Genomic DNA, 24,463 nt, shown 5'->3' with positions numbered 1-24,463 from the left:
TTTTAAAAAGCTGGTGTATATGTCAAGGTTATCTCTATAAAGACATCATTTTCACCTTCTGAGTAAAGGGAGAGCTACAGTTTATTATCTCCATCTGGTTTTAGATCCTTCCAGAACGCCCCACTTGAGGGTTTAGGGAGCTAGATATTTACCCACCGAGTCCTGTCAGATACTGGTTGAGAGTGGTTCTCAGCATGAGTGTTAATATCCTAGCATTTCTGACCTGTCCTCCAGGAGGGCAAAATGGGGGACAGCAGAAAGTGCACTCAGACAGAGACACAGATGTTGAGATTTAGAAGTTAGCCAGCATGCACAGAAATGGCAAGGGTAGAAAGACTACGGGCAGGCACTGAGACCATCCATGGTATTTACGCCACAATCCTTAATCTATGGGAATCTTTCCCTAACTCGGGAAGAAAAGAAAAATCCTTCACCTAAAGGCTGCAGAAAAAGGATTGTGAAAAGGCATTTTCCTTTGCTGAACAGTACAGGCATTCCCCTCAAGAGAGTGTTTATGGTACAAAACAAGTTACACAGTAAGAAAAAAACTACCAAAAAAAAAAAAAAAAAGAAAAGAAAAAGAAGGAAAAAACCTACCAAATCCTCATAGTCATTAAGGTTTCTGTAGTTATACAAAAGAAACCAAGGCTACTGGGCATCTGTGTAGCACAGTAGGTTAAGTGACCAACTGTTAGTTGTGGCTCAGGTCATGATCTCAAGGCGGTGGGATAGAACCCCACATTGGGCTCTGCGCTCAGCTTGAGCCTCTCTTCTGCCCCACCCGTTCATGTGTGTGCATGTGTGCCCACTCTCTTGCTCTCTCAAATAAATCAAGAAAGGAAATAAAAGAAAGAAACTGAAGCTGTAAACAAGCCTGCATGGTGTGCTGTTTTTCTGCATGAGTGGAGAAGGCTACAACTTCTAACCATAAAACATTCTCAAGACTGACTCTTTTACAGGGGGTAGGAGGAAAATGTGAACACAGAATGTGTCTGTAAGGGTTTCTGTTCCCTTCTTCTTTTGGAATAGCTAATGATACAGTATAAGCAAGAAACTGTGGACTGATACGTACATAGCGCTCTTAAAAAAATAATCTGCATTTCTTTCCAAACAGAGCAGTCTTTCAGAGCATGCTGGCTCTCTAGTAGTGTTTTACCTCTGCCCAGGCCGCAGCTGTCCACTTCTAGCACCTGGTAAGAACATGGATGAATGAGTTTTTATTTCAGAACTTAAAAATAGAATCAATGAAACAAGATGGGATTGGGAGGGAGACAAACCATAAGTGACTCTTAATCTTACAAAACAAACTGAGGGTTGCTGGGGGGAGGGGGATTGGGAGAACGGGGGGGTGGGGTGGGGTTATGGACATTGGGGAGGGTATGTGCTTTGGTGAGTGCTGATTCACAGACCTGTACCCCTGGGGATAAAAATACATGTTTATAAAAAATAAAAAAGAAAAAGAAAAAAGAAAAATAAATATCTACTAAGTATGGGTCATGATCCCAAGGTCCTGGGATCGAGCCCCGCATCGGGCTCTCTGCTCAGCAGACAGCCTGCTTCCTCCTCTCTCTCTCTGCCTGCTTGTGATCTCTGTCAAATAAATAAATAAAGTCTTAAAAAAAAAAAAAAAAGAACTGAACCACATATCAGAAGGAGAGGGGATCAGGGAACATTGGAATTTGAGCATGACAGCTCCCACTGACTAGATCTACGATACTGGAATTAGTTTTGTTTTGCAAGGTATCCTAACAGCATTCTGGTTATTTATTTTTTTTAAAAGGAATCCTTATGGAAACACGTGCTGAAGAATTTTAAGACAGAATGACATACTGTGTGAGATTTTCTTTAAAATGATGTATGGGGCTCCTGGGTGGCTCAGTCGGTTAAGCATCCAACTGGTGGTTCTGGCGCAGGTGGGAGATCAAGCCCTGCATCAGGCTCTGTGCTGAGCAAGGAGCCTGCTTAAGATTCCCTCTCCCTCCCCCCTCCCCCTTGCTTTCTTTCTCTCCTCTCTGTAAATCTATAAAATAATCAATCAATCATCCTGTGAGATACAAAGGGCAATGGCTGTGGTATAGCTGAAACAAGATTAACTATACTACTTCTCTGCTACTGGAATGCTTAAAAATTTTCCATAGTGAAAAGTTAAAGAACAAATGGGGGTGGGGGAAGGGAAAAGAAAGTTTATTTTTCTTCCCTGGTAAGCTTTCATCATCATCATCATCATCATCATCATTATTATTTTAGAGAAGAGGAAAAAGAGAGGGGAAGGGGGCAGAGGGGGAGTGAGAGAGAGAGAGAGAGAGAATCTTAAGCAGGCTCCATACCCAGCACATAGGCTGATGCTGGGCTCCATCTCACGCCCCTGAGATCATGACCTGAGCTAAAATCAAGAGTCAGATGCTTAACTGACTGAGCCACCCAGGAGACCCTGTCCTGGTAAGCTTTTACCATGAAAAGCCCTACAGATAATTCTGTTCCACTAATTTACTAATATATAGGTGAGAAATCAGCCATATTTCAACTTTATATTGCTTTTTCTCTTTACTAAATATGAATCTTTAAGCTTGAAGAATTAAATCAAGCCTGAATTAAAGTGGATGAGGTAGGAGACAAGCCATACCTTTCTAAGAGTAAGAATGTTTTTCAAGAGCAATAAAAAGCCATATGTAAATTACCATATTTTTTTGCTCTAAGAGTTTTCTTCAGTCATACTAAGTAAGAAAAATGTGCTTTTGTGATTGTAGCAAACACCCAAAACTGTTTTAAAGAAGTAATGTGACCAACAATAGCTAGTGAAAAAAACATGGTGCTTAATAGTAGATATTTTTAAAAAATCCATATAAAGATAAAACCTCAAGGGTAGTCTCCTAAAAGCAAACAAATTTCTTCTGACACAATTAGAGAAGAAAAGCAGCAGGAAGAGAGAAAGAAGGAAGAGAAGAACAAAAACAATTACTAGGGAGGTAAACAAGTTGCGGTCACTCCTGTTGGCACCTTCAAAAAACCTCATTTATTTTAGGACTTTAATATCACTAGTAGTTATATCAAACAGCTTGTCTGCTAAAAATAACAGCTTCTCTTATATGAGACCATGGTTTCTCATCCTTGACACTACTGACATTTTGGGCTACGTGGTTCCTCGCTGTGAGGGGCTGTCCTTGTCCTGTGCATGGTAGGATGTCTAGTGGCATTCTCGATCATTAATCAGATGCCACTAACAGTTAGCTGTGACAATCAAAAATGTCTCCAGAGCTGTCAAAGTTGCCCCCAGTTCAGAACTACTGCACTAATTATATCAAGATACACACCTAGAAAGCAGAAGTTTAAAAATATATTCATAATCTGCAGACAATGATTAGGTAAGTCCATCAAAGACAATTATCATATGATCTTGCTGATTTAAGGAATTTGAGAAACAAGATAGGATCATAGCGGAAGGAGGGAAAAAAATGAAACTAGAAGAAACCAGAGAGGGAAACAAACCGTAAGAGACTTTTTTTTTTTTTAAAGGTTTTATTTATTTATTTGTCAGAGAGAGTGAGAGAGCACGAGCGCACGCACAAGCAGAGGCAGCAGCAGGCAGAGGGAAAAGCAGGCTCCCTGCTGAGCAAGGAGCCCTGCCAAACTCGATCCCAGGACCCTGGGATCATGATCTAAGCCAAAGGCAGACGCTCAACAGACTAAGCCACCCAGGAGTCCCCCATAAGAGACTCTTAATTTCAGGAAACAAACTAAAGGCTGCTGGAGTCAATGGGGTGGGAGAGATAGGGTGGCTAGCGGATGGCTCTGGGAAAGAGTACATGCTATGGTGAGGGCTGTGAATTGTAGAAGACTGATGAATCACAGACTTTTAGCCCTGAAACAAATAATACATTATATGTTAATAAAAAAAAATAATAATTCAAAAAAAACATGCATGGGGGGATGCTGGGTGGCTCAGTAGGTTAAGCACCTGCTTTCGGCTCAGGTCATGATCCCAGGGTCCTGGGATCAAGCCCCATGTCAGGCTCTCTGCTCAGTGGGGAGTCTGCTTCTCCCTCTCTCTCTGCTGGCTACCCCCCCTGCTTGTGTGTGCTCTCTCTCTCTGTCAAACAAATAAGTAAAACATTTAAAATAAAACGTAATAAAATAAAAAGAAATAAAGTAAAATGAAATAGGGGAACCGGGTAGCTCAGTCATTAAGCGTCTGCCTTCAGCTCAGGTCATGATCCCAGGGTCCTGGGATCCCCTCATTGGGCTCCCTGCTCAGTGGGAAGCTTGCTTCTTCTTCTCCCACTCCCCCTGCTTTTATTCCCTCTCTCGCTGTGTCTCTCTCTGTCAAATAAATAAACGAAATATTTTTTAAAAATAAATTAATTAAATTAAAACAAAACATGTAGACGGGCGGCTGGCTGGCTCAGTCAGTAGAGCTTGCAACTCTTGATCTTGGGGTGGTGAGCTCAAGCCTCACATTGGGTGAGGGGCTTACTTAAAAAAATAAAAATTAAAACAACAACAACAAAGAATATTAATTCCTTTTTAAAGTAATAAATAAATTTTGAAGTCTTAAGCTTCTTTTTCCCATAGGGAATTACTGTATTAGAACTATCACCAGATCAAAAGAATACAGTTTCAAGCAATAAAAGTATAAAGCCAACCAAGCAATGTTTCTTCTCTTCCTATAACAAGGGGCTACATGGCAGAGAAAAAAAAAAATCAGCTACACTGCATTTTCTCAATTTTAAATTTTGATAAAAGAATACACTTATGTTCAAAGAACCAGAGACAAAAACCATGTCTGTGTGCAACAATCTTGCATGGGGTTTTTAAAAAAAAAAAAAACAATGGCAATAAAGTTATTTGAAACAGCCGAAGAAAATGACTTTCAAAATATTAAGATAGTTTAAAACAACTAAAATGGTTTTAAATTAACATTATTTCAAGACTTAGTTTTAATACCTCAAGTACTGTAACACTGTAAAATTGATTTTACCATGTTGTAGGTTTTGTAAAGAAGCCAAAGTCTTCCTAAGATCTTAAGTATACATGAATCAAAACAAAGAACCAACTTCATAACCCGGAGGCTATAGAAAATCAAAAAGGAAAAAAGAGAAACACATTTGTACAGCGTATCAGTCCCTCCAGGTATAATAAAAACCTCCTAAGTTGTTGTTCTTTTTTTTTTTAATTGTATTTATTTAATTGACAAAGAGAGACACAAGAGAGGGAACACAAACAGGGGGAGTGGGAGTGGGAAAAGCAGGCTTCTGGCGGAGCAGGGAGCCCAACTCGGGGCTCAATCACAGGACCCTGGGATCATGACCTGAGCCAAGGGTAGATGCTTAACGACTGAGCCACCCAGGCACCCCTCCTAAGTTCTTCTTAACAGCTTTACAAATCAGAAAATGAGCAGTATTGAGATAAAAACTGAATTTTAGGAACAACAAGCAAATAAGACATATGATAAAGATAAAAACTTGAGGCTTTTTGACATTCTCCATGAAAATCACGAACAAGGACACAGGGAAGACAGGTCCAAAATAAAGTTATTTAACAGAGGTCACAACCGCAACTTCCAGTAGATTTTAGGCAACAAAATTTTTTTATTAACATATAATGTATTATTTGCCCCAGGGATTCAGGTCTGTGAATCATGAGGCTTACACATTTCACAGCACTCACCATAGCACATACCCTCCCCAATGTACATCAACCAGCACCCTAACCCCAACCCCCACCCCCAGCAACCCTCAGTTTGTTTCATGGGATTAAGAATCTCTTATGGTTTGTCTCCCTTTTGATCCCATCTTGTTTCATTTTTTTCCCTCTCTAGCCCCCACAACCCCCTGTCCTACCTCTCAAATTCCTCATATCAGAGATAATATGGTAATTTTCTTCCTCTGATGAACTTAGCATAATACCCTCTAGTTCCATCCATGTCATTTCAAATGGCACGATTTCATGGTTTTTGATAGCTGCACAGTATTCCACTATATAAACATACCACATCTTCTTTATCCCTTTATCTGTTGATGGACATCTAGGTTCCTTCCAAAATTTGGCTAGTGTGGACACTGCTGCTATAAACATTGGGGTGCACGTGCCCCTTCGGATCACTAAATTTGTATCTTTAGGGTAAATACCCTGTAGTGCATTTGCTGGGCCACAGGGTAGCTCTATTTTCAACTTTTTGTGGAGCCTCCATACTGTTTTTCCAGAATGGCTGCACCAGCTTGCATTTCCACCAACAGTGTGGGAGGGTTCCTCTTTCTCCACATCCTCACCAATATCTGTCTTCCTGATTTGCTAATTTTAGTCTTCTGACTGGTGTGAGGTGGTATCTCACTGTGATTCTGATTTGTATTTCCCTAATGCTGAGTGATGTTGAGCAATTTTTCATGTGTCTGCTGGCCATTTGAATGTCTTCTTTGCAGAAATGTCTGTTCATGTCCTCTGCCCATTTCTTGATTGGATTATTTGTTCTTTGAGTGTTGAGTTTGATAAGCAATAAAATTAAAGCAGAATTCATGAGTAACAAAACTGGAAACTTAGGTTACTTCAACAAATTCATAGCAATGACTAAAACTGATGAAAAGCCAAATGTGTCAATATTCCTTGCATCAACTATAGATCAATTCTTCTGAAGAATAATACTATAAATATTATCTGACTCGTATTCAAAATACTAACAGTGTGATTACTACAATACAGATATAGAAGAGACTACATTACCAAAATAAAAAATGTATGGGTGGCAAGGCTAACACAAAATTTAAATGTCTTCTTTTATCCTTATATTTTCCACTGATGAATTAGGTATTTTGCACATAGGACTGAATTTCTTAGGTTTCTCATTAATAATACTTTTGTTTGCATAATTTATACTAAATTCTAGGGAATTAAAAAATTCATGTAGTAAAGAAACAACAAAACAACAATAAAAAGGCTTGTCAAGATATACTCTACACTAAAAAATAAAAAATCTCTATTCAATACAAGCACTGAACTTTCCTAGTTACTACAAATTTAGATGACACTGCTTAAACTGTCTCTAAAGAATTTTGTTTTCTTCTAATAAATATCTAAGTCCTGGAGATCTAATACTATACAGGGACCACAGGCAATAAAACTCTATTGTAAACACTAAACTTGCTAAGAGATTAGATTTCAAATGTTCTCAGCACTAGAGGAAATGTTAATTAAGTGACGTGATAGAGGTTTAGCGAATGCTACAGTGGCAGTCATGCTGCAGTATAAATGTTCACTTCAACATACTGTACACTTACACTTATACATACAATGACAATACATGTCAATTATATCACAATCTTAAAAATTATCCTTATTTTCTATTTTCTCCTTTCTTTTGAAGTGATAATTTCCAAAATACATTATTGTGCATCAAAAAAAAAAGAATTGTTTTCTTTTCTTTTCTTTTCTTTTCTTTTATTTATTTATTTCACAGAGAGAGATCACAAGTAGGCAGAGAGGCAGGCAGAGAGAGAGGGGGAAGCAGGCTCCTTGCGCAGCAGAGAGCCCAATGCGGGGCTCGATCCCAGAAACCTGGGATCCTGACCTGAGCCAAAGGCAGAGGCTTTAACCCACTGAGCCACCCTGCCGCCCCAAGAATTCTGTTTTCTTGAGTAAAATTGTTAAGACTTTTGTTGTAAGCACGGCAGACTGTCAAATGAGTCACAATACATACGCACTGAACTCCAGAACAATGGTTACCTCTGGATAGGGAGGTGGGATGGGACGAGGAGAAAAAAAGGAATGTCAGCTGTATCCGGAACATTTTATATCCTTTAAAAAAATATGGCAAATATAAACAGTTCTGAACTATTCTATACAGTTTATTATAGGCTTGAAATATTTCATTTTAAAAATCAGCCTTAAATAACTTGTGATTCCAAACCTTAATTTCATCCTTCAATTTTTTTCTCCGCACCTTCATCCCCAAATTATTAAATCTACAGTGTGTACCAACCGTGCATTTATGCGTGCATACCTAAATATGAAAAGAATACAAACATGCCTTTTACTCTCTTTCCAGCCACTGAATAAAGGAACATTTTCTGCTATTAGGTTCAACTTCAGAGAGCAGACCTGGTTCAGGCAGTTGGCAGAAATTTCAAAGCTGAACCAGCCACAAAACTTGCTGGCAGTTCAGGAAAAATACAAAGCACTAAAGTCATACATTTTTGCTTCAGTTTTTGCTCTTCCTGACAAGAATAAAATTGCCAGAAACTGGTAGGATTCCAAATGTTCAGTTCTGTGGCATAGCCGTTACTCAAGAGTAAGCAAAAAATCCAGCTTCCTTACTCCTTCCACAGAGTCTTTGCACATAATTCACTGGCAGAGTGGAAAGCCTGGGGGCAGACACACAAACTATAGTTATCAGACTCAGGTATCTACTTTCTCAAAAATGAATGGAATAAGGCCAACCTTTCCAAGAAACAACCAAGAGCATTTGATGCCAGTTAATAAAATTCAAACTTTCAAAACGAAAAGTACCAATTTCAAAACATGTATACCCACCCATCATAAGCTTGACAGCTATCTAAAGACTTTCTGATTAAATCAGTGATGTTAATAAATGCAAAATTTTGATATAAGGAAACATGTCAACATGTGGAAGAAGTGCATAGCTCAGTGAACCAACATTCTCCAAATGATGGACATATGATGTTACAAAATCACACGTACGTAAAAATCCATTCACAAAGTACTAGTTAAAACCTATGGATTTATTTTCTTTCTTTCTTTTTTTTATTTTTTTAAGGATTTTATTTATTTGACAGAGAGAGAAGACAGAAAGAGAGCAGGAGCACGGAGAACAGGAGGCAGAAGCAAAACCCCCTCTGTGCAGGGAGTCCGACATGGAGCTCAATCCCAGAACCCTGGGATCATGACCTGAGCAGGAGGCAGATGCTTAACTAACTGAGCCACCCAGGCACCCCACAACCTATGGATTTCAGTGTAACAGAGTATGAAAAGTTTACTGATCTGGGTTTAAACTCTATACGGCAACAAACCTTTAAGAAACTACCCTTACAGGGGCGCCTGGGTGGCTCAGTGGGTTAAGCCGCTGCCTTCAGCTCGGGTCATGATCTCAGGGTCCTGGGATCGAGTCCCGCATCGGGCTCTCTGCTCAGCGGGGAGCCTGCTTCCTCCTCTCTCTCTCTGCCTGCCTCTCTGTCTACTTGTGATCTCTCTCTGTCAAATAAATAAATAAAATCTTTAAAAAAAAAAAGAAACTACCCTTACAGAATTTTGGTATAGTAGCAAAAGAATACGCACACGTATCTGAAAATTTCATTAATTACTCCTCCCTTTCCTAACTTAGTATTTGTAAGAAATCAGATTTCCTACAGATACTTCAACCAAAATTAACATACTGCTATAGACTGAATTCAGAAGTGGAGAGGAGAATCAACTTGTCTTTTAAACCAGATATGAATGTGAAATACATTTCCATCTACTTCTTTTTTGGAAACAGGGCTATTTTCATATAAATATTATTTATGTTAACATGTAATGTATAGGTGCCCTGAAACCAAAAAGTTCAAGAACCATTGCATTGAAGTGATACAAAATAATTATAAAAAAAATAACTACAATTATGATATATAAGGCTAAATAAAACCTGACTCCCATTGCATGGTAACTAGTAACAAAGCATATGGTGCTGATCTAATAAACAACAGAATGTAACTCATGTTTAAAGGCAGTGATAAGAAAAAAAATTCAACAACAGAAGAATCAGCTGTAGTATGAATGCTAACAACCACATACACATATATGTAAAGCTTAATCCACCTCTGCAAATCATACAGCTAAAATCCCATTCTCAACAAATGGGGGAAACATACCAAGTTAATGTTTCCCACTAACAGTCAAAAATTCAACTTTAAATAAAAATACTACCTATATTTAACCTTTATTTGCCTTTACTGCAGAATAATCCACACAAGGCAGATTATAAATTCTACAGTATTTCCAACATGATTGATAATTCAGCATCTGCAAAGAGCATTCCCACAGTTATAACAGTTTTCCTCCAATTTAAACTAATGTGTTCTAAGACAAATATGTGTTGGTATATGTTACCAAATTCAGGCTTGACAGTAAATTAGGCAGGCCACCACCAAATATATTCACACATACTTCCAATTATTTCAGCTGCTTTATTATCCCAGGAAGAGGTATTATAATGTGTAGAGTGGTTAACCAAGTGTTACAGGACACACTGCTGAACTACTCTAGTTAGCAAAAAGAAAGTAAAGGAATCAATTGTGCCAAAAAATGTAATGAGAAAGAAAAAAACTGAGAAAGGAATTTAATATTCAATTTTGAACCTCAAATGTCTTAAGAAACTTTGAAGGAAGTTACTAATAAACCGTCTCACTTAAAAACCATTGTAGAATGTACCTTTAGAGTAGTTGTAATTCTTTGGGGAAAATAAACTATTTTAACACCTATGCTTTAATACACCCACCCATTATTGGCCAATCCTAGCCCAAACACAACGGTGATAAGCACAAGACATAGTAACCTACCCATAAGGTTTAATTCAGGAGTAAAATGACTAATACAAACCTTACTGTCAAGTAAGTTAAGTACAGAGCCAACTTAAAAATAAATTAAAATATTAAACTTGAAAGTCCCAACTTCAACTCAGGACTCCTGATTGCACTTTCTGCTTTTTTTCCCCCAGATAACTCACCACCTTCTAGACTGCAAAAAGATTTACTCATTACATTTATTATTTGTTGCTGTTTCCTTTTACTAAAATGTAAGCACTAGGAAGGCTGGGTTTTTGCTCACTGAAGTATTCCAAGTCTAAATAAAAGAGGTCCTGCAGACAGTAGGTACAAATATCAGTTGCTCAATTAATGAACTGCTGCAGAGGGGTCAAAGATAATGAAAACTTAGAGCAAAACCACCACCATGGTCCATCAGTTTTAGTCCTGCCCATCTCTTCCAATATTTTCTAACTCAGTTATGGTCTCCCCACTTACCCAGATGCTCAAGCTGAAAAAGCCTGGAAACCATTCTGGGCTTCCCACTCATCCAATTCTCCCAGTTAATTCATCACCAAAAGCTGTCAAAATTACCTCTCCTATCTTTAGAACAGTATTCTCTTTTCCACTTCCACTGCACCAGGTCAAACTTTTTAATCTCTAAACTAGACTATCAAATCCACAACTGAGCTATTTTGCTTTGATGTAACCAGGACTATTTAATAGCTTTTTAGATAGATTATGATGAAGTATGACAGGTAGGAGAAAGCAAAGTGAAGAACAGGCTATTTGGAGGCAAGAAAAATGCATTCTATCTTACCTTCTTGCCTCCTATTAAGGCATGCTTACTTCAAGGTCCAGCTCAAATATTATCTCCACATTTGAAGTCATTCCCAGTTCTTTCATTTACTCTTTTTTCTTCTTTATACACAGCTCCATTAGAGCACTTTCTGTAGTGAGGATACCAGCTGCCCAGCTGAATAGAACTCTGATTTTTTTAATTAAATATTTTTATTTATTTACTTGAGAGAATGCAAGGCAACAAAAGCAGAGGGAAAGGCAGAGGGAGAAGCAGACTCCCCACTCAGCAGGGAGCCTGACAAGCTCCATCCCAGAACCTGGGACCATGACCGGAGTAGAAGGCAGATGCCCAACTCACGGAGTCGCCCAGGTATGCCAGTCTAGCCTTATTCTAACACAGGGCCCAGCATTAAAAAAAAATCTGTTACACAGATGAATGAACAATTCTAGTCTAGAATTTGCAATTATAAAGAAAACCCAAGTTTAAACAAAGATGGGGTGTAAATTACAAAGAAATTGAAGTTATTTAATTACCAATAGTAGCTAAAAATACTAAACCAAAGACCCAAGGGGAGAAAAATAAAGACCAAACACATGAAGAATTTCTCCTTAGACAAAGGCAGAAAGATAAGGATATTAGCTAATAAAAATATTTAACAGGGAAATAGATTTAGAATTTCATAGAGAAATGTGGACCAAAAAAGGGGCCAACCCAAAACAGTCCTTAAAAATAAAACATGTTCCCTCAGATAGGAATACTCAACTAGAAATAAATTGTGTTCATAAAACACTCATGAAATGAATGCAGATTGTATTAAGGAGATAATGTAAAAGATATCATCAGTCTCCTCAAACTCCATTCCCACAAAGATACTCTAATATGTAGAACTGAATCATTAGAAAAAATTGGTTCAAGGAGGCCTCTCAAAAACCAACAAAATGTGTATTATAGAAGGAATAAAGTTATTAAAATTTAACTCCTAACACATGGAACAAGTGAGGTTTTAACTCTTCTTATCAAATTCTACATTTTATAGACCCACAGACTATTAAAAAAAAGTGAAGAGGGGAGCTTGGATGGCTCAGTAGGTTAAAGGCTCTGCCTTCTTCGCTCAGGTCATGATCCCAAGGGTCCTAGGATCAAGCCCTGCATCGGGCTCTCTGCTTAGCAGAGAGCCTGCTTCCTCCTCTCTCTCTCTCTCTCTCTCTCTGCCTACCTCTCTGCCTACTTGTGATCTCTGTCAAATAAATAAATAAAATATATTAAAAAAAAAAAAAGTGAAGAGCCAAGAAAAGCAATTTTTTATAAGCTGGTACAGCTCTATGCTTGAGGGAAAACATAAAAATATTTAAAATAATGCCAGCTTTATGCATATTTCATTGTAAAATAAACAGCTTTACTCACTGTAAAATGGTTCAGTTATTCACACTTTGGCCAGTTCATGATCAACCAAGCTAATACTAGAGTGTGGACTCTAAAGCTTTTTTGGGTCACCAATGAAAGCTACAGTCCTGTTCCCCAGAAAAATATGCATATTTTAGAATTTCATAGAGAAATGTGGACCAAAAAAGGGGCCAACCCAAAACAGTCCTTAAAAATAAAATATGTTTCCTCAGATAGGAATACTCCAATGTGTGTGTGTGTGTGTGTGTATAAATACAAAATTCAAAAGATATATCTTTAGAATTTTAAGTAGGCTCCATGCCCAGTGTGGAGCCCAGTGTGAGGCTCAAACTCACGAACATGAGATCAAGACCTGAGCTGAGATCAACAGTGGAATGCTCACCCAACTGAGCCACCCAGGCAACTCTACATCTAACATTTGAAATATGTCATGCAATTACAAGCCTCTGCTGTCTATTCATGACTCCCTAGAGATTCAAGGGACCCAGCTGTAGAACTGAGACCTTAAAGATTAGAAATGGCAACTGACACAGTGCCCCTCAAGGAAATACACTGTTAACAACGGCAACTCTACAGAGCTTTTTCTCAGACATCCAAGCAATCAAAAAACACCAAACATAAAAATCTCTATTGGCTGAAGTTAATCAGATGATACACACACAGACAAGCTAAAATGCATGCACATGCCTTAAAATAAACTTGAAACCTGAAGTGTTTAAAAGTAAGATCTAATATAGGAGTACCTGGTGAGCTTAGTCAGTAGAGCATGTGATACTTGATCTTGGGGTCATGAGTTCAAGCCCCACACTTGGCCTGGAGCTTACTTTAAATCATATATACGTATACATATACATATATAGATCTTTAAAAAATAAGATCTAAAATTAATAACAGTAATAGCTAATCGTTACTGAGCATTTATTATGTAGAGTGCTATTCTAAGTGTTTTAAAAAATTCTTATTTAGACCTAAATATAAATAATTTTTATTCCATTTCACAAATAAGGAAATTAAAGCACAGAAAGTTACAAGGAGAGCCAAGGAACAATGACATGAAACAGAAATGACAGAAATTAAGAAAAAAAAAGCTCCTTGGGGTGTGAAGCATCTAACAGTAACTTAGATCTGCATTTGTATCACCACAGTTCGACAAAGCAGGAACATATTGTCCAAACTCCAGAAGAAGGATGACAATCTTGATCCTCTTCCATATCCCTGCCAAGATAATCCTTGTAATACCATATTCACTTTGGAGTACACTGTAACCAGAAATATGAACACAAAATGTTCAAAAAGAGCACAATACTAACTAAAGGATTTATAAGATTAAAATGGAAGATGAATTTTGAGAGTAACAAACCTCACCTTTGTAAACCACTATCTTTTATATCATAATATATCATGCAGGGGCGCCTGGGTGGCTCAGTGGGTTAAAGCCTCTGCCTTCGGCTCAGGTCATGATCCTGGGGTCCTGGGATCGGGCCCCGCGTCGGGCTCTCTGTTCAGCGGGAGTCTGCTTCCCTTCCTCTCTCTCTGCCTGCCTCTCTGCCTACTTGTGTCTACTACTACTGTCTGTCCAATGGATAAATAAAAATCTTAAAAAAAAAAAAATAATATATCATGCATTCGAAAAATGAGCAACTTAGTAAAATGTAAAAAAGCTGAAATAAGGTACCTTTCTCTGCAAGTGTAGTTCAACTTTTGTTCAAGGTTCTGCCTCCTATTTCTTGTTTTGGTGCCGTATGCCTCTTCTACTCCATAGACAACCACAAAAGTAGAGAAAACCTCACAGGTTCAATAGGTCTTGCTAAATCTTGCCAATCACAAAAAAATTTCGAAGTCCTTGGATACACCTATGCTATGCCCTGCATAACGCGGCATACAATAAATACTTCTTGAGTAGCTGAAACCTCTCCAAGAGAAAATGCATGCGTTTAACATTTTCTTCCTCCCATAATACTACATTACAAATTTGTAGCAACAGAATAATGCAATAAAACAAAATTTTTATCTTAAACCACATGATATAAAAGTTGTAATTTATCATTTGGGTATTTTTAAAAAGATTTATTTATTTTATAGAGAGAAAGAGAGCAAGAGCAAGCAAGGGGAGGGACAGGGGGAGAGAAGCCCCACCCCCACCAACCTGAGGCTCCAGTCTCAGGACTCCGAGATCACAACGTCAGCCGAAATCGGGAGTCTGATGCTCAACAACTGAGCCACCCAGGCACCCCTATAATTTACCATTTTGTTACACTCTATGTCCAAGGAGGGCGGTGGGAAAAAAAGACTGTCTTTTTGATCAGTTTATAACAGCTACTTGGTAATCTAAGACACCACAAAAGATTTATCTGAACATATTCTTTTTTAAAACAATAACATTCTTAACAATTATAATTTCTTACAGCTTTCTTTGTAATATTTAAAAAAGATACAACAAAACCACAAATCATTTTCTTTAGACAACCAATAAATTTTTTAAATTAGATATGAGAAGTTAGCTCCACTAAAGTGAGCTGCCCTGCTGCATTAATAGTAATAGTCTAAATTCAGGTAAGGTTAAGAATCAAATAACAATGAAAATAAACATAGATGTACACTGCAAAAAAGCTCCTTCTATATTTAATTCACAAACTGAAACACCTGCTCCTGATTATTGAACTGGTAAAATATCTGAGAGCACATAAAATTTATAAACTATACTTAACACAGCTTCTTGGAAGTCAAAACCAATTACAAACAGTTCATCTCTCTGCACTAAAAAGTCCCTCTTCATATTGAAACCCACAAAAGCAAAAACTCTGACTAAAATATTCCCTAATATTAAGAGATTTTTTTAAGGCACAACTTATAGTTGCTGAATATTGATTTACCAAAACAGGCAAGTATGACCTTATCTTGGCAAAACTCAGAATACTGTTTCTTCAACATCCTAGAAGACAGCTTGATGCACCACAATCTGCCATCTGCTTTGTTCTATTTCTTCATACCCCAAATGGAAACTAAACCCTCGAGTAATAGCCAAAATTTCATTAATCACAGGAAAGTACTTAGAGAAATAAAATAAATAGCATGATATGAATAGAGATAGAACAACAGGTAGAGAAGCCTTGGTAATGACCTCAAAGTCTATGTTGAGACAGAAAATCTATACAACACATACAGGAATCACATTAAATAATTCTATTCCCACTTACCTGATGAGCTCTCAGTAAAGACTGTTAATGTCTGTCCTCCAACACTTTGTAAGACAAATGGATGTTCTCTAGGAGTGCTGACTGATGCTGGTTTTCCACCAATGTCGTGAATATTTGCAAGATCCTCATTCAAAGTAAATGACACCTAACAGACACATTAACAAGAGCTTATTACAACAAGCTTAAGTATTCAAAGTATCATTCACAGAAATTCTGATTATAAAACAAATACTTTTAAAAAAACATGTATCTTTGTTTCTAGACATTAAAACATTTCTCTAAAACTGATGAGTAAATATGTGATATATTAAGGGTAATAAAATATTAATTACTCTTAACCATGAAATTCTTACAACATTGTTTGACTTTTTCATAATAAAATTTTGGGAAAATGTAAAAAATAAAAACCCATTTCTCTAAAACTTTATCCAAAAAACCTTTAATACTTCATCATAAAAAGAGAATTCAGGGGCGTCTGGTGGTGCAGTCAAGTTAAGCAGCTAACTCTTGGTTTTGGCTTAGGTTGTGATCTCAGAGTTGTGAGAGCAAGGCCCACTTCAGACTCAATGCTCACTGCAGAATCTGCTGAAGACTCTCTCTGCTCCTCTCCACCCCAAATAAAATAAATAAATCTTAAGCAGAGAAAGAGAATATATTCCCATTTGTCAGAATAATGAAACTAATCTACTATTATAAAGATAGGTGACAGCTTTCAAATGTTTTCTGTGGTTTACGGCTGAAGAAATTCTATTTCCAAACAGAAATAATTTTTTTTCCCTTAAGGTCTGTGAATTCAAAGGATCGTATCTTGTTACATTTATATCCTTATGAATACATATACTTAAATATATATTTAAATATATAATAAATATAAAAAATATATAGCAAAATGCCTGGCACATAGAAGGGAAACAGTATTTGCTGAATGAGTGAATATTGTAAGAGTATTAAGAAATCAATTGTATTTAAGGGGGGGGAAAAGTGAGGTATTTACTAAGAAAGCTTAAACACTCCCAAAAGCAGAGGATATATATATATATATATTTTTTTTTTTTTAGGTTTTAATGACTAGTGTAGGAGTACATGGTACTATTTCATTTTTTAATATTTTAAGAAATACAACTAAATATTTACAAAGATAATGCAATATTGAGGTTTAGAATAAAAACCACATACTAGATGTTCTTTCAAAATGATTTTTGCTATATACCAGATCTCCCCAAAGGAACATCACTTTTTTTTTTTTTAAAGATTTTATTTATTTATTTGACAGGCAGAGATCACAAGTAGGAGGAGAGGCAGGCAGAAAGAGAAGGAAGCTCAATCCCAGGACCCTGAGACCATGACCTGAGCAGAGGGCAGAAGCTTTAACCCACTGAGGCACCCAGGCGCCCCTGGGAGCATCACATTTTACATCAGAAGATTTATAAACATGAAATACTAATCTCCCAACCACACAGGAAAGATTATGAACCATTTGTTAAATATTTCTCTACTATGTGATAGGTGCCACAATTACATCCTAGACTTACTGGGTCAAAATCTAAAGCCCTGAAAAATCCAGACAAAAATGCCTCTGTCACACTGAAATAATGTTGAAGCATTACTGAAGCAACAGTAAGCCTCACAGTACCGAGATGGGATAGTTTAGGTCAAAGCAGAAAAATGCTAAGAATGAACAACCAGGAGTCCATTCATTTACACAAAAGTGGCATTTACACTGTTATGTGTTCCTCACCATCAGCAACTAGTTTGATGTGGAGTTTTCCAGAATGCAAATACCACCTTCTTTTTACTATTACTAATACATAGTAAAATAATCTTATGTTTTAAATAAAATTTTCATAGAAATAATCTCACCTCAGTCCTTCCTTGACTCCTACAAAAGAAAGGAAAAACTTTTATTTAGATTTCATGTTTTCTTCAAGTGTACACTAAAAACTAAAAAAATAACACTACATCATATTTACACAGACTAAGACACTTACATAGATCAACTAATACTTACCCTTGGCTCTCCTCAACTAACCTACTTATAATCATACAGTAAAAACAAAATCACATTAATCCTATGTGTAGTTATTATGAGTTTGTATCACTTTACACTATTACAACCTGCCTAATATTTTTTTAAAAGATTTTTATTTATTTATTTACTTATTTGACAGACAGAGATCACAAGCTTTAAATGAGCCACCCAGGTGCCCCGACAACCTGCCTAATATTTTAACCAAGCACTGATCTCTTTACAATTTCTATCTTTATTTCTACACCCTATGTAATAGTCTAATTTAAAGCCATATATTACATATCTACTATAAGCAAAGTACGGAGTCTAAGATCTCTGTCCTCATGGGGCACCTGGGTGGCTCAGTGGGTTAGGCCTCTGCCTTTGGCTCAGGTAATGATCTCAGGGTCCTGGGATCCAGCCCTGCATCCGGCTCTCTGCTCAGCGGGGAGCCTGCTTCCCTTCCTCTCTCTCTGCCTTCCACTGCCTACTTGTGATCTGTCAAATAAATAAGTAAAATCTTTAAAAAGAATTTTTTTAAAAAAAAGATCTCTGTCATCAGCCAGAAGATATAAAAATTACATCTGTAACATTTTAACTAAAGTTAAATAAGAGAGCCCCAATGTGCCAGGATCAGATAGGACACCATTTCTTCCCTTTCAAGAGTTGAGAAAAAAAACCTGAGCTAAGTCTTGAAGAGTACCGGGATTTCAACAGGCTGAGACAGGAATATCTGAAGTATCAGCTGAGCAAAGCCAGAAAGAGTCTGATCATGAAATGTAGTCACATTTGGCTGGAAGAATACACACTAAGGAATAGTGGGAGAACCTCAATGTGAGACAGGAATCCATCAGAACCCTAGAGGAGAACATAGGCAGTAACCTCTTCGATATCAGCCACAGCAACTTCTTTCAAGATATGTCTCCAAAGGCAAAGGAAACAAAAGTGAAGATGAACTTTTGGGACTTCATCAAGATCAAAAGCTTCTGCACAGCAAAGGAAACAGTCAACAAAACAAAGAGGCAACCCACGGAATGGGAGAAGATATTTGCAAATGACAGTACAGACCAAAGGTTGATATCCAGGATCTATAAAGAACTCCTCAAACTCAACACACACAAAACAGACAATCATATTAAAAAATGGGCAGAAGATATGAACAGACACTTCTCCAATGAAGACATACAAATGGCTATCAGATACATGAAAAAATGTTCATCATCACTAGCCATCAGGGAGATTCAAATCAAAACCACATTGAGATACCACCTTACACCAGTTAGAATGGCCAAAATTAACAAGACAGGAAACAACATGTGTTGGAGAGGATGTTCAAAAAGGGGAACCCTCCTACACTGTTGGTGGGAATGCAAGTTGGTGCAGCCACTTTGGAGAACAGTGTGGAGATTCCTCAAGAAATTAAAGAGAGAGCTTCCCTATGACCCCACCATTGCACTACGGGGTATTTACCCCAAAGATATAGATGTAGTGAAAAGAAGGGCCATCTGTACCCCAATGTTTATAGCAGCAATGGCCATGGTCACCAAACTGTGGAAAGAACCAAGATGCCCTTCAATGGACGAATGGATAAGGAAGATGTGGTCCATATACACTATGGAGTACTATGCCTCCATCAGAAAGGATGAATACCCAACTTTTGTAGCAACATGGACGGGACTGGAAGAGATTATGCTGAGTGAAATAAGTCAAGCAGAGAGAGTCAATTATCATATGGTTTCACTTATTTGTGGAGCATAGCAAATAGCATGAAGGACAAGGGGAGATGGAGAGGAGAAGGGAGTTGAGGGAAATTGGAAGGGGAGGTGAACCATGAGAGACTATGGACTCTGAAAAACAATCTGAGGGTTTTGAAGACGTGGGGGTGGGAGGTTGGGTGAACCAGGTGGTGGGGATTAGAGAGGGCACGGATTGCATGAAGCACTGGGTGTGGTGCAAAAACAATGAATACTGTTACGCTGAAAAAAATAAATTAATTGGGGCGCCTGGGTGGCTCAGTGGGTTAAAGCCTCTGCTTTCGGCTCAGGTCATGATCCCAGGGTCGAGCCCCACATTGGGCTCTCTGCTCAGCAGGGAGCCTGCTTCCTCCTCTCTCTCTGTCTGCCTCTCTGCCTACTTGTGATCTCTGTCTGTCAAATAAATAAATAAATATTTTTTTAAAAATTTTTAATTAATTAATTAATTAATTAATAAAAAAAAAAGGAATAGTGGGAGATAAACCAAGATGGAGAACTGAAGCTAGAACATGGGATATCTTGAGTATTATAGTACAGAGCATGAACTTTATTTCCTCAAGCAATCGAGAGCCGTATCACTTGAACAAAAGAATAAAGTACAAAACATGCTCCTAGAAACTTGAACCAGAATATATATAAAATGGATATGAACACCAGTTAGAATACTAATGTTTTTCCATCACACCAGGTCAAGTTCCAACCTGCCTTCATTCAGTGGCTCAACCACTCATTCTGTCATTAAGTGTCTACTCTACAACCATTAGGCATTTTACCAAGTGCATGGTATAGTATGAACATAGGTCTTTATCATCAAGAAGGTCCTAGTTTGGGGTGCCTGGGTGGCTCAGTCATTAAGAATCTGCCTTCAGCTCAGGTCACAATCCCAGGGTCCTAGGATCAAGCCCTGTACTGGGCTCCCTGCTCAGTGAGAGGCCTGCTTCTCCTTCTCCCATTCCTCCTGCTTGTGTTTCCTCTTTCGCTGTGTCTCTTATCAAATAAGTAAATATTTTTAAAAAATCTTTTTAAAAAGGTCTTAGTTTAATGAAAAAAGATCCAATACATGAACAATATAAACTGGATAGTTACTTGATGACAGAGGTACAACACACTGTCATGAAAATGCAGATGGGAAAGCCAGCAAGAGAAGAACAGAATGAGGGGTGAGGTCAATAACATGGAGGCATTACAGGTTAAGAGAATCCAATTAAACACAGACATGAGAAGATCCAGCATAGTCTTCCTTTTAAGATTTTCTTCTTAAAATCTTAGGGAGGGAGAAGCAGGTTCCCTGCTGAGCAAGGAACCTGATATGGACCTGATCCCAGGACCCTGGCATCATGACCTGAACTGAAGACAGTTGCTTAGCAGACTGAGCAGCCACCCAGGCGTCCCTAGTACATTCTTTCTAAAATCAGTGAATGGCAGGCAGGAGTCAGGTGGTAAAGAGCCTCTTAGGCCAAACTAAGAAGTTCAGAATCTTAAACAGGTTTGTTTCCTGCAGGACTTCTCAGTCTTTCACATATTAAAATGCAATGTTGACTCTCTTTTCATTGGGGAAGTACTTAGAACAGAAGTGAAGAAATTCTAAGATTTCACACAAAATATGCATTTCCAGCTTCTCTCAAAAGACTGGAAGATTTTGGCAGCAATGCCCTCTCCGACCCCCAATTCAGCACAACAACAATCCCTAGGACATGCACAGATAGTCAAGCAAGGAATTCACTGCAGTTCTTCCCCTATCACTTCTGGACCTGGCATCTAGCAGCATTTGGTTTAACTACCTTTCCAACATAGGAGCTGCAGTCAAAACAAAGGCAAAGATGCAGAGAAGGCACCTGTAGAATGTTTACTGAATTGGAATGAGGCTGATGCAAAAACCCACATAAAAAGTAATGAAGGCTTGAGCCAGGTAATGGCAGAATGGGAGGAGGAGTGTGTGGCAGGGTATCCGAGCTGTCAGAACTGATGGAAGAGGAAATGACTGGAAATAGGCAGCAAGGGGGAAAGGACTGTTTAAAGACCATGCTGACATTTCTAGTCTGGGGGACTCAAAAAAATCACCCAGATGCAATTAGGGAACACAGGAGGGGATGACAACTTTATTTTCATGTATTTATTTATAACTTCATCTTAGCTGGAATGGTAAGAGATTGAAGAGCTCTGGATGAGTTCATTTTCCAGAATAAAAACTAGTCCTTGAAGACTTCAAGACTTATTTTTAAAGGATTACATATTCTTTTGTCTTGGTATATATATGACCTTTTGTTATTCAATATTACCAATAAAATACATCCTCTTCATGATGAACTACAGTTAAAATTAAAAACATTAACACAGTAATACCTTCAGACATAAATGAAGCAAACATGTGGCCCATCCTTTCACTGAATGCCTAACGCTGTGCAGTTAGTTTCTCCTTCATTACTCTGTGTCCATTTCTCAATACTCCACAGCTACTTCTTTATACTTCAGCCCCATTCCTCTTGACTTTTTAAAAAATTAATCATTTGTCGTTCCTTTTTGTTATTTTTAAATACATCTTAGATTTGACACCAATAGGAGGAGACTTTTCACTAATCAATAAAACACCTCGTTTTCCAAGGTAAGTGAATCAACCAAATAATACCAAAACTTTTAACTGGTTCAAGATTTTTGAAAAAATTTTTATTTAAATTCAATTTAATTAACATATACTGTATTATTAGTTTCAGAGGTAGCATTCACTGATTAATTTAATCAGTTAATATGTTAATTTAATTAACATATATTGTATTATTAGTTTCAGAGGTAGCATTCACTGATTCATAAATCGCATATAACACCCGGTGCTTATTACTTCATGTGCCCTCATTTTTTTTTTAAAGTTTTATTTATTTAAGTAATTTCTACACCCAATGTGGAGCTTGAACTCACAACCCCTGAGATCAAGAGTCACACGTTCTTCCAACTGAGCCACCCAGGCATCCCTGGATTTTTTGGTTTTGTTTTGAATTCCTATTCATACATCCCCTTCTTGAACAATTCAGCTCAAAATTTCACCATCAGGTGAAGCCAAGCAAGGTAGGTATCTGCAGACTGGGTTGAGCAGGGTTAAGCATAGACTAAATGAGATGAAAAACAAGTACCTGGGGCAGAAGAGGTAGCCTGGGGCAAGGTGTCAGAGCCCCAGAGGGTAAGGAGGGCATCCCCACAAAGGATGGCTCAATGAGAAGTGTGTTAGAACGTAGCAGGGTCAGCCCATTCACATGGGAAGAAAACCTAAAGCCCGCTGCTGGGAGTCCTAGAGGGGTAAACAGGCATGTATATGAGGACAGGAGGGGATGACAGTCTGAATGTGCTGAAAAGAACATCTCTGTGGAGAACTGCAAAAGCAGCAGCCTAATAGGGGATGCCATAGCCCAAGTCAGGTGGGGAGGGCATTCACATTGGTGGGGAAGATGGGGTTCTAAACAAGTAGAACAGAGGCCCAAACAAGTAAGTGAATATGTATTAAATACAACAGGAACCAGGTTCTTCACTTTCAGAAAAGAGGTACAAACAGGAAAAGGGAGAAAACTGAAAACATTCAGTGGTGTTGGACTAGAACTGGATACTGGTGTAAATTTATTATTTTCAAAATATAAAAATATACAAATTAATATAGATGTAAATGTGTATGGTACATATACTCCCTAACTCTGTCCCTGAAGGGGTCTGGGAAAAACAATGAGCACTTGTAGTATCCAGATCTTAGCTTCTAAATATCATTCTCTAGAAACAACTAGGATCCATGGAAAAATATGGGACTTCAGGCTCAGACAGAAATACGTAAGATGAATCTATACCTTTTTTTTTTTTTTTAAAGATTTTATTTATTTGACAGAGAGAAATCACAAGAAGACGGAGAGGCAGGCAGAGAGAGAGGGAAGCAGGCTCCCTGCTGAGCAGAGAGCCCGATGTGGGACTCGATCCCAGGACCCTGAGATCATGTCCTGAGCCAAAGGCAGCGGCTTAACCCACTGAGCCACCCAGGCGCCCCTCTATACCTTTTTTCTATGACAAAAAGTAAGTGTTCAAAGAATGACAAAGACAAGTCAAAAGGCCACAGGACTTACACTATTGAAATGTACACTGAGAAAGGGTTAAGATGGTAAATTTTTATTTGTTTTTACCACAATAAAGAAAAAAAATGGACATGGGAACCAGCTTAGGAGGAGCTTCCAATGGCTACATTTGGACAATTTCAACATCAGCATAAATGATGACTGTTAACAAATGGTGACCCATTAACTAAAACAGGAATCAAGAATTCATACTAACCAAGATAAAATAAAGTGGAAAATCTAATGAGGAATGGAATATTTACATAGTCCCAAAGTACCACCTGAGGCGAAAAGAATAAATTTACAATGAAAAAGCATAAGACTCTCCTTAATCAAGTGATCAAAGTTACCACTACCAGTAATGGGACAAAATGAAAACGTGCAAACCTTGCTAGAATACAGTAAGAACCCAGCTTCACCTTCACTGATATTCTTGCCAAAGATACATAACGCCAATCTACCCATGAAGAAACATCAAACTCAAATTTCATAAAATAATGGAGAGCGTTCATACAGAGTACCCAAGTCAAGGAAAGACTTCCAAATGTTCTAGATTTAAGAAAACTAAGAGACCTGACAACAGAATACAATTCAAGATTTTGCACTGGATTCTTTTGCTATAAAACAGGATGAAGACAACTGGCAAATCTTGAATAAAGTCTAAGGATTAGGTAGTACTATTTGATTTTAATCAACTGATTTGAAGGGATA

The 24,463-nt window shown here is 37.9% G+C and overlaps 1 protein-coding gene across 1 annotated transcript in view; it reads right to left on the bottom strand.

Moving 5' to 3' along the window:
• GTF2F2 (general transcription factor IIF subunit 2) overlaps positions 1 to 24,463 on the bottom strand; it is a 154,528-nt gene that overhangs the window by 110,279 nt on the left and 19,786 nt on the right. The window contains exons 3-4 of the mRNA XM_004759235.3: positions 17,769 to 17,787; positions 15,909 to 16,053 (exon numbers count right to left, since the gene is read on the bottom strand). Coding sequence (XP_004759292.1) covers positions 15,909 to 16,053; positions 17,769 to 17,787 — 164 coding nt within the window. The remainder of the gene's footprint in view (positions 1 to 15,908; positions 16,054 to 17,768; positions 17,788 to 24,463) is intronic.

This window comes from Mustela putorius, unplaced genomic scaffold, assembly GCF_011764305.1.
Source record: "Mustela putorius furo isolate JIRA1106 unplaced genomic scaffold, ASM1176430v1.1 tig00000179_pilon_pilon_pilon, whole genome shotgun sequence".
Classification (NCBI taxonomy): Eukaryota; Metazoa; Chordata; class Mammalia; order Carnivora; family Mustelidae; genus Mustela; species Mustela putorius.
The sequence above is the reverse complement of the archived record's forward strand: the minus strand, read 5'-3'. Positions and strand labels throughout refer to the sequence as shown.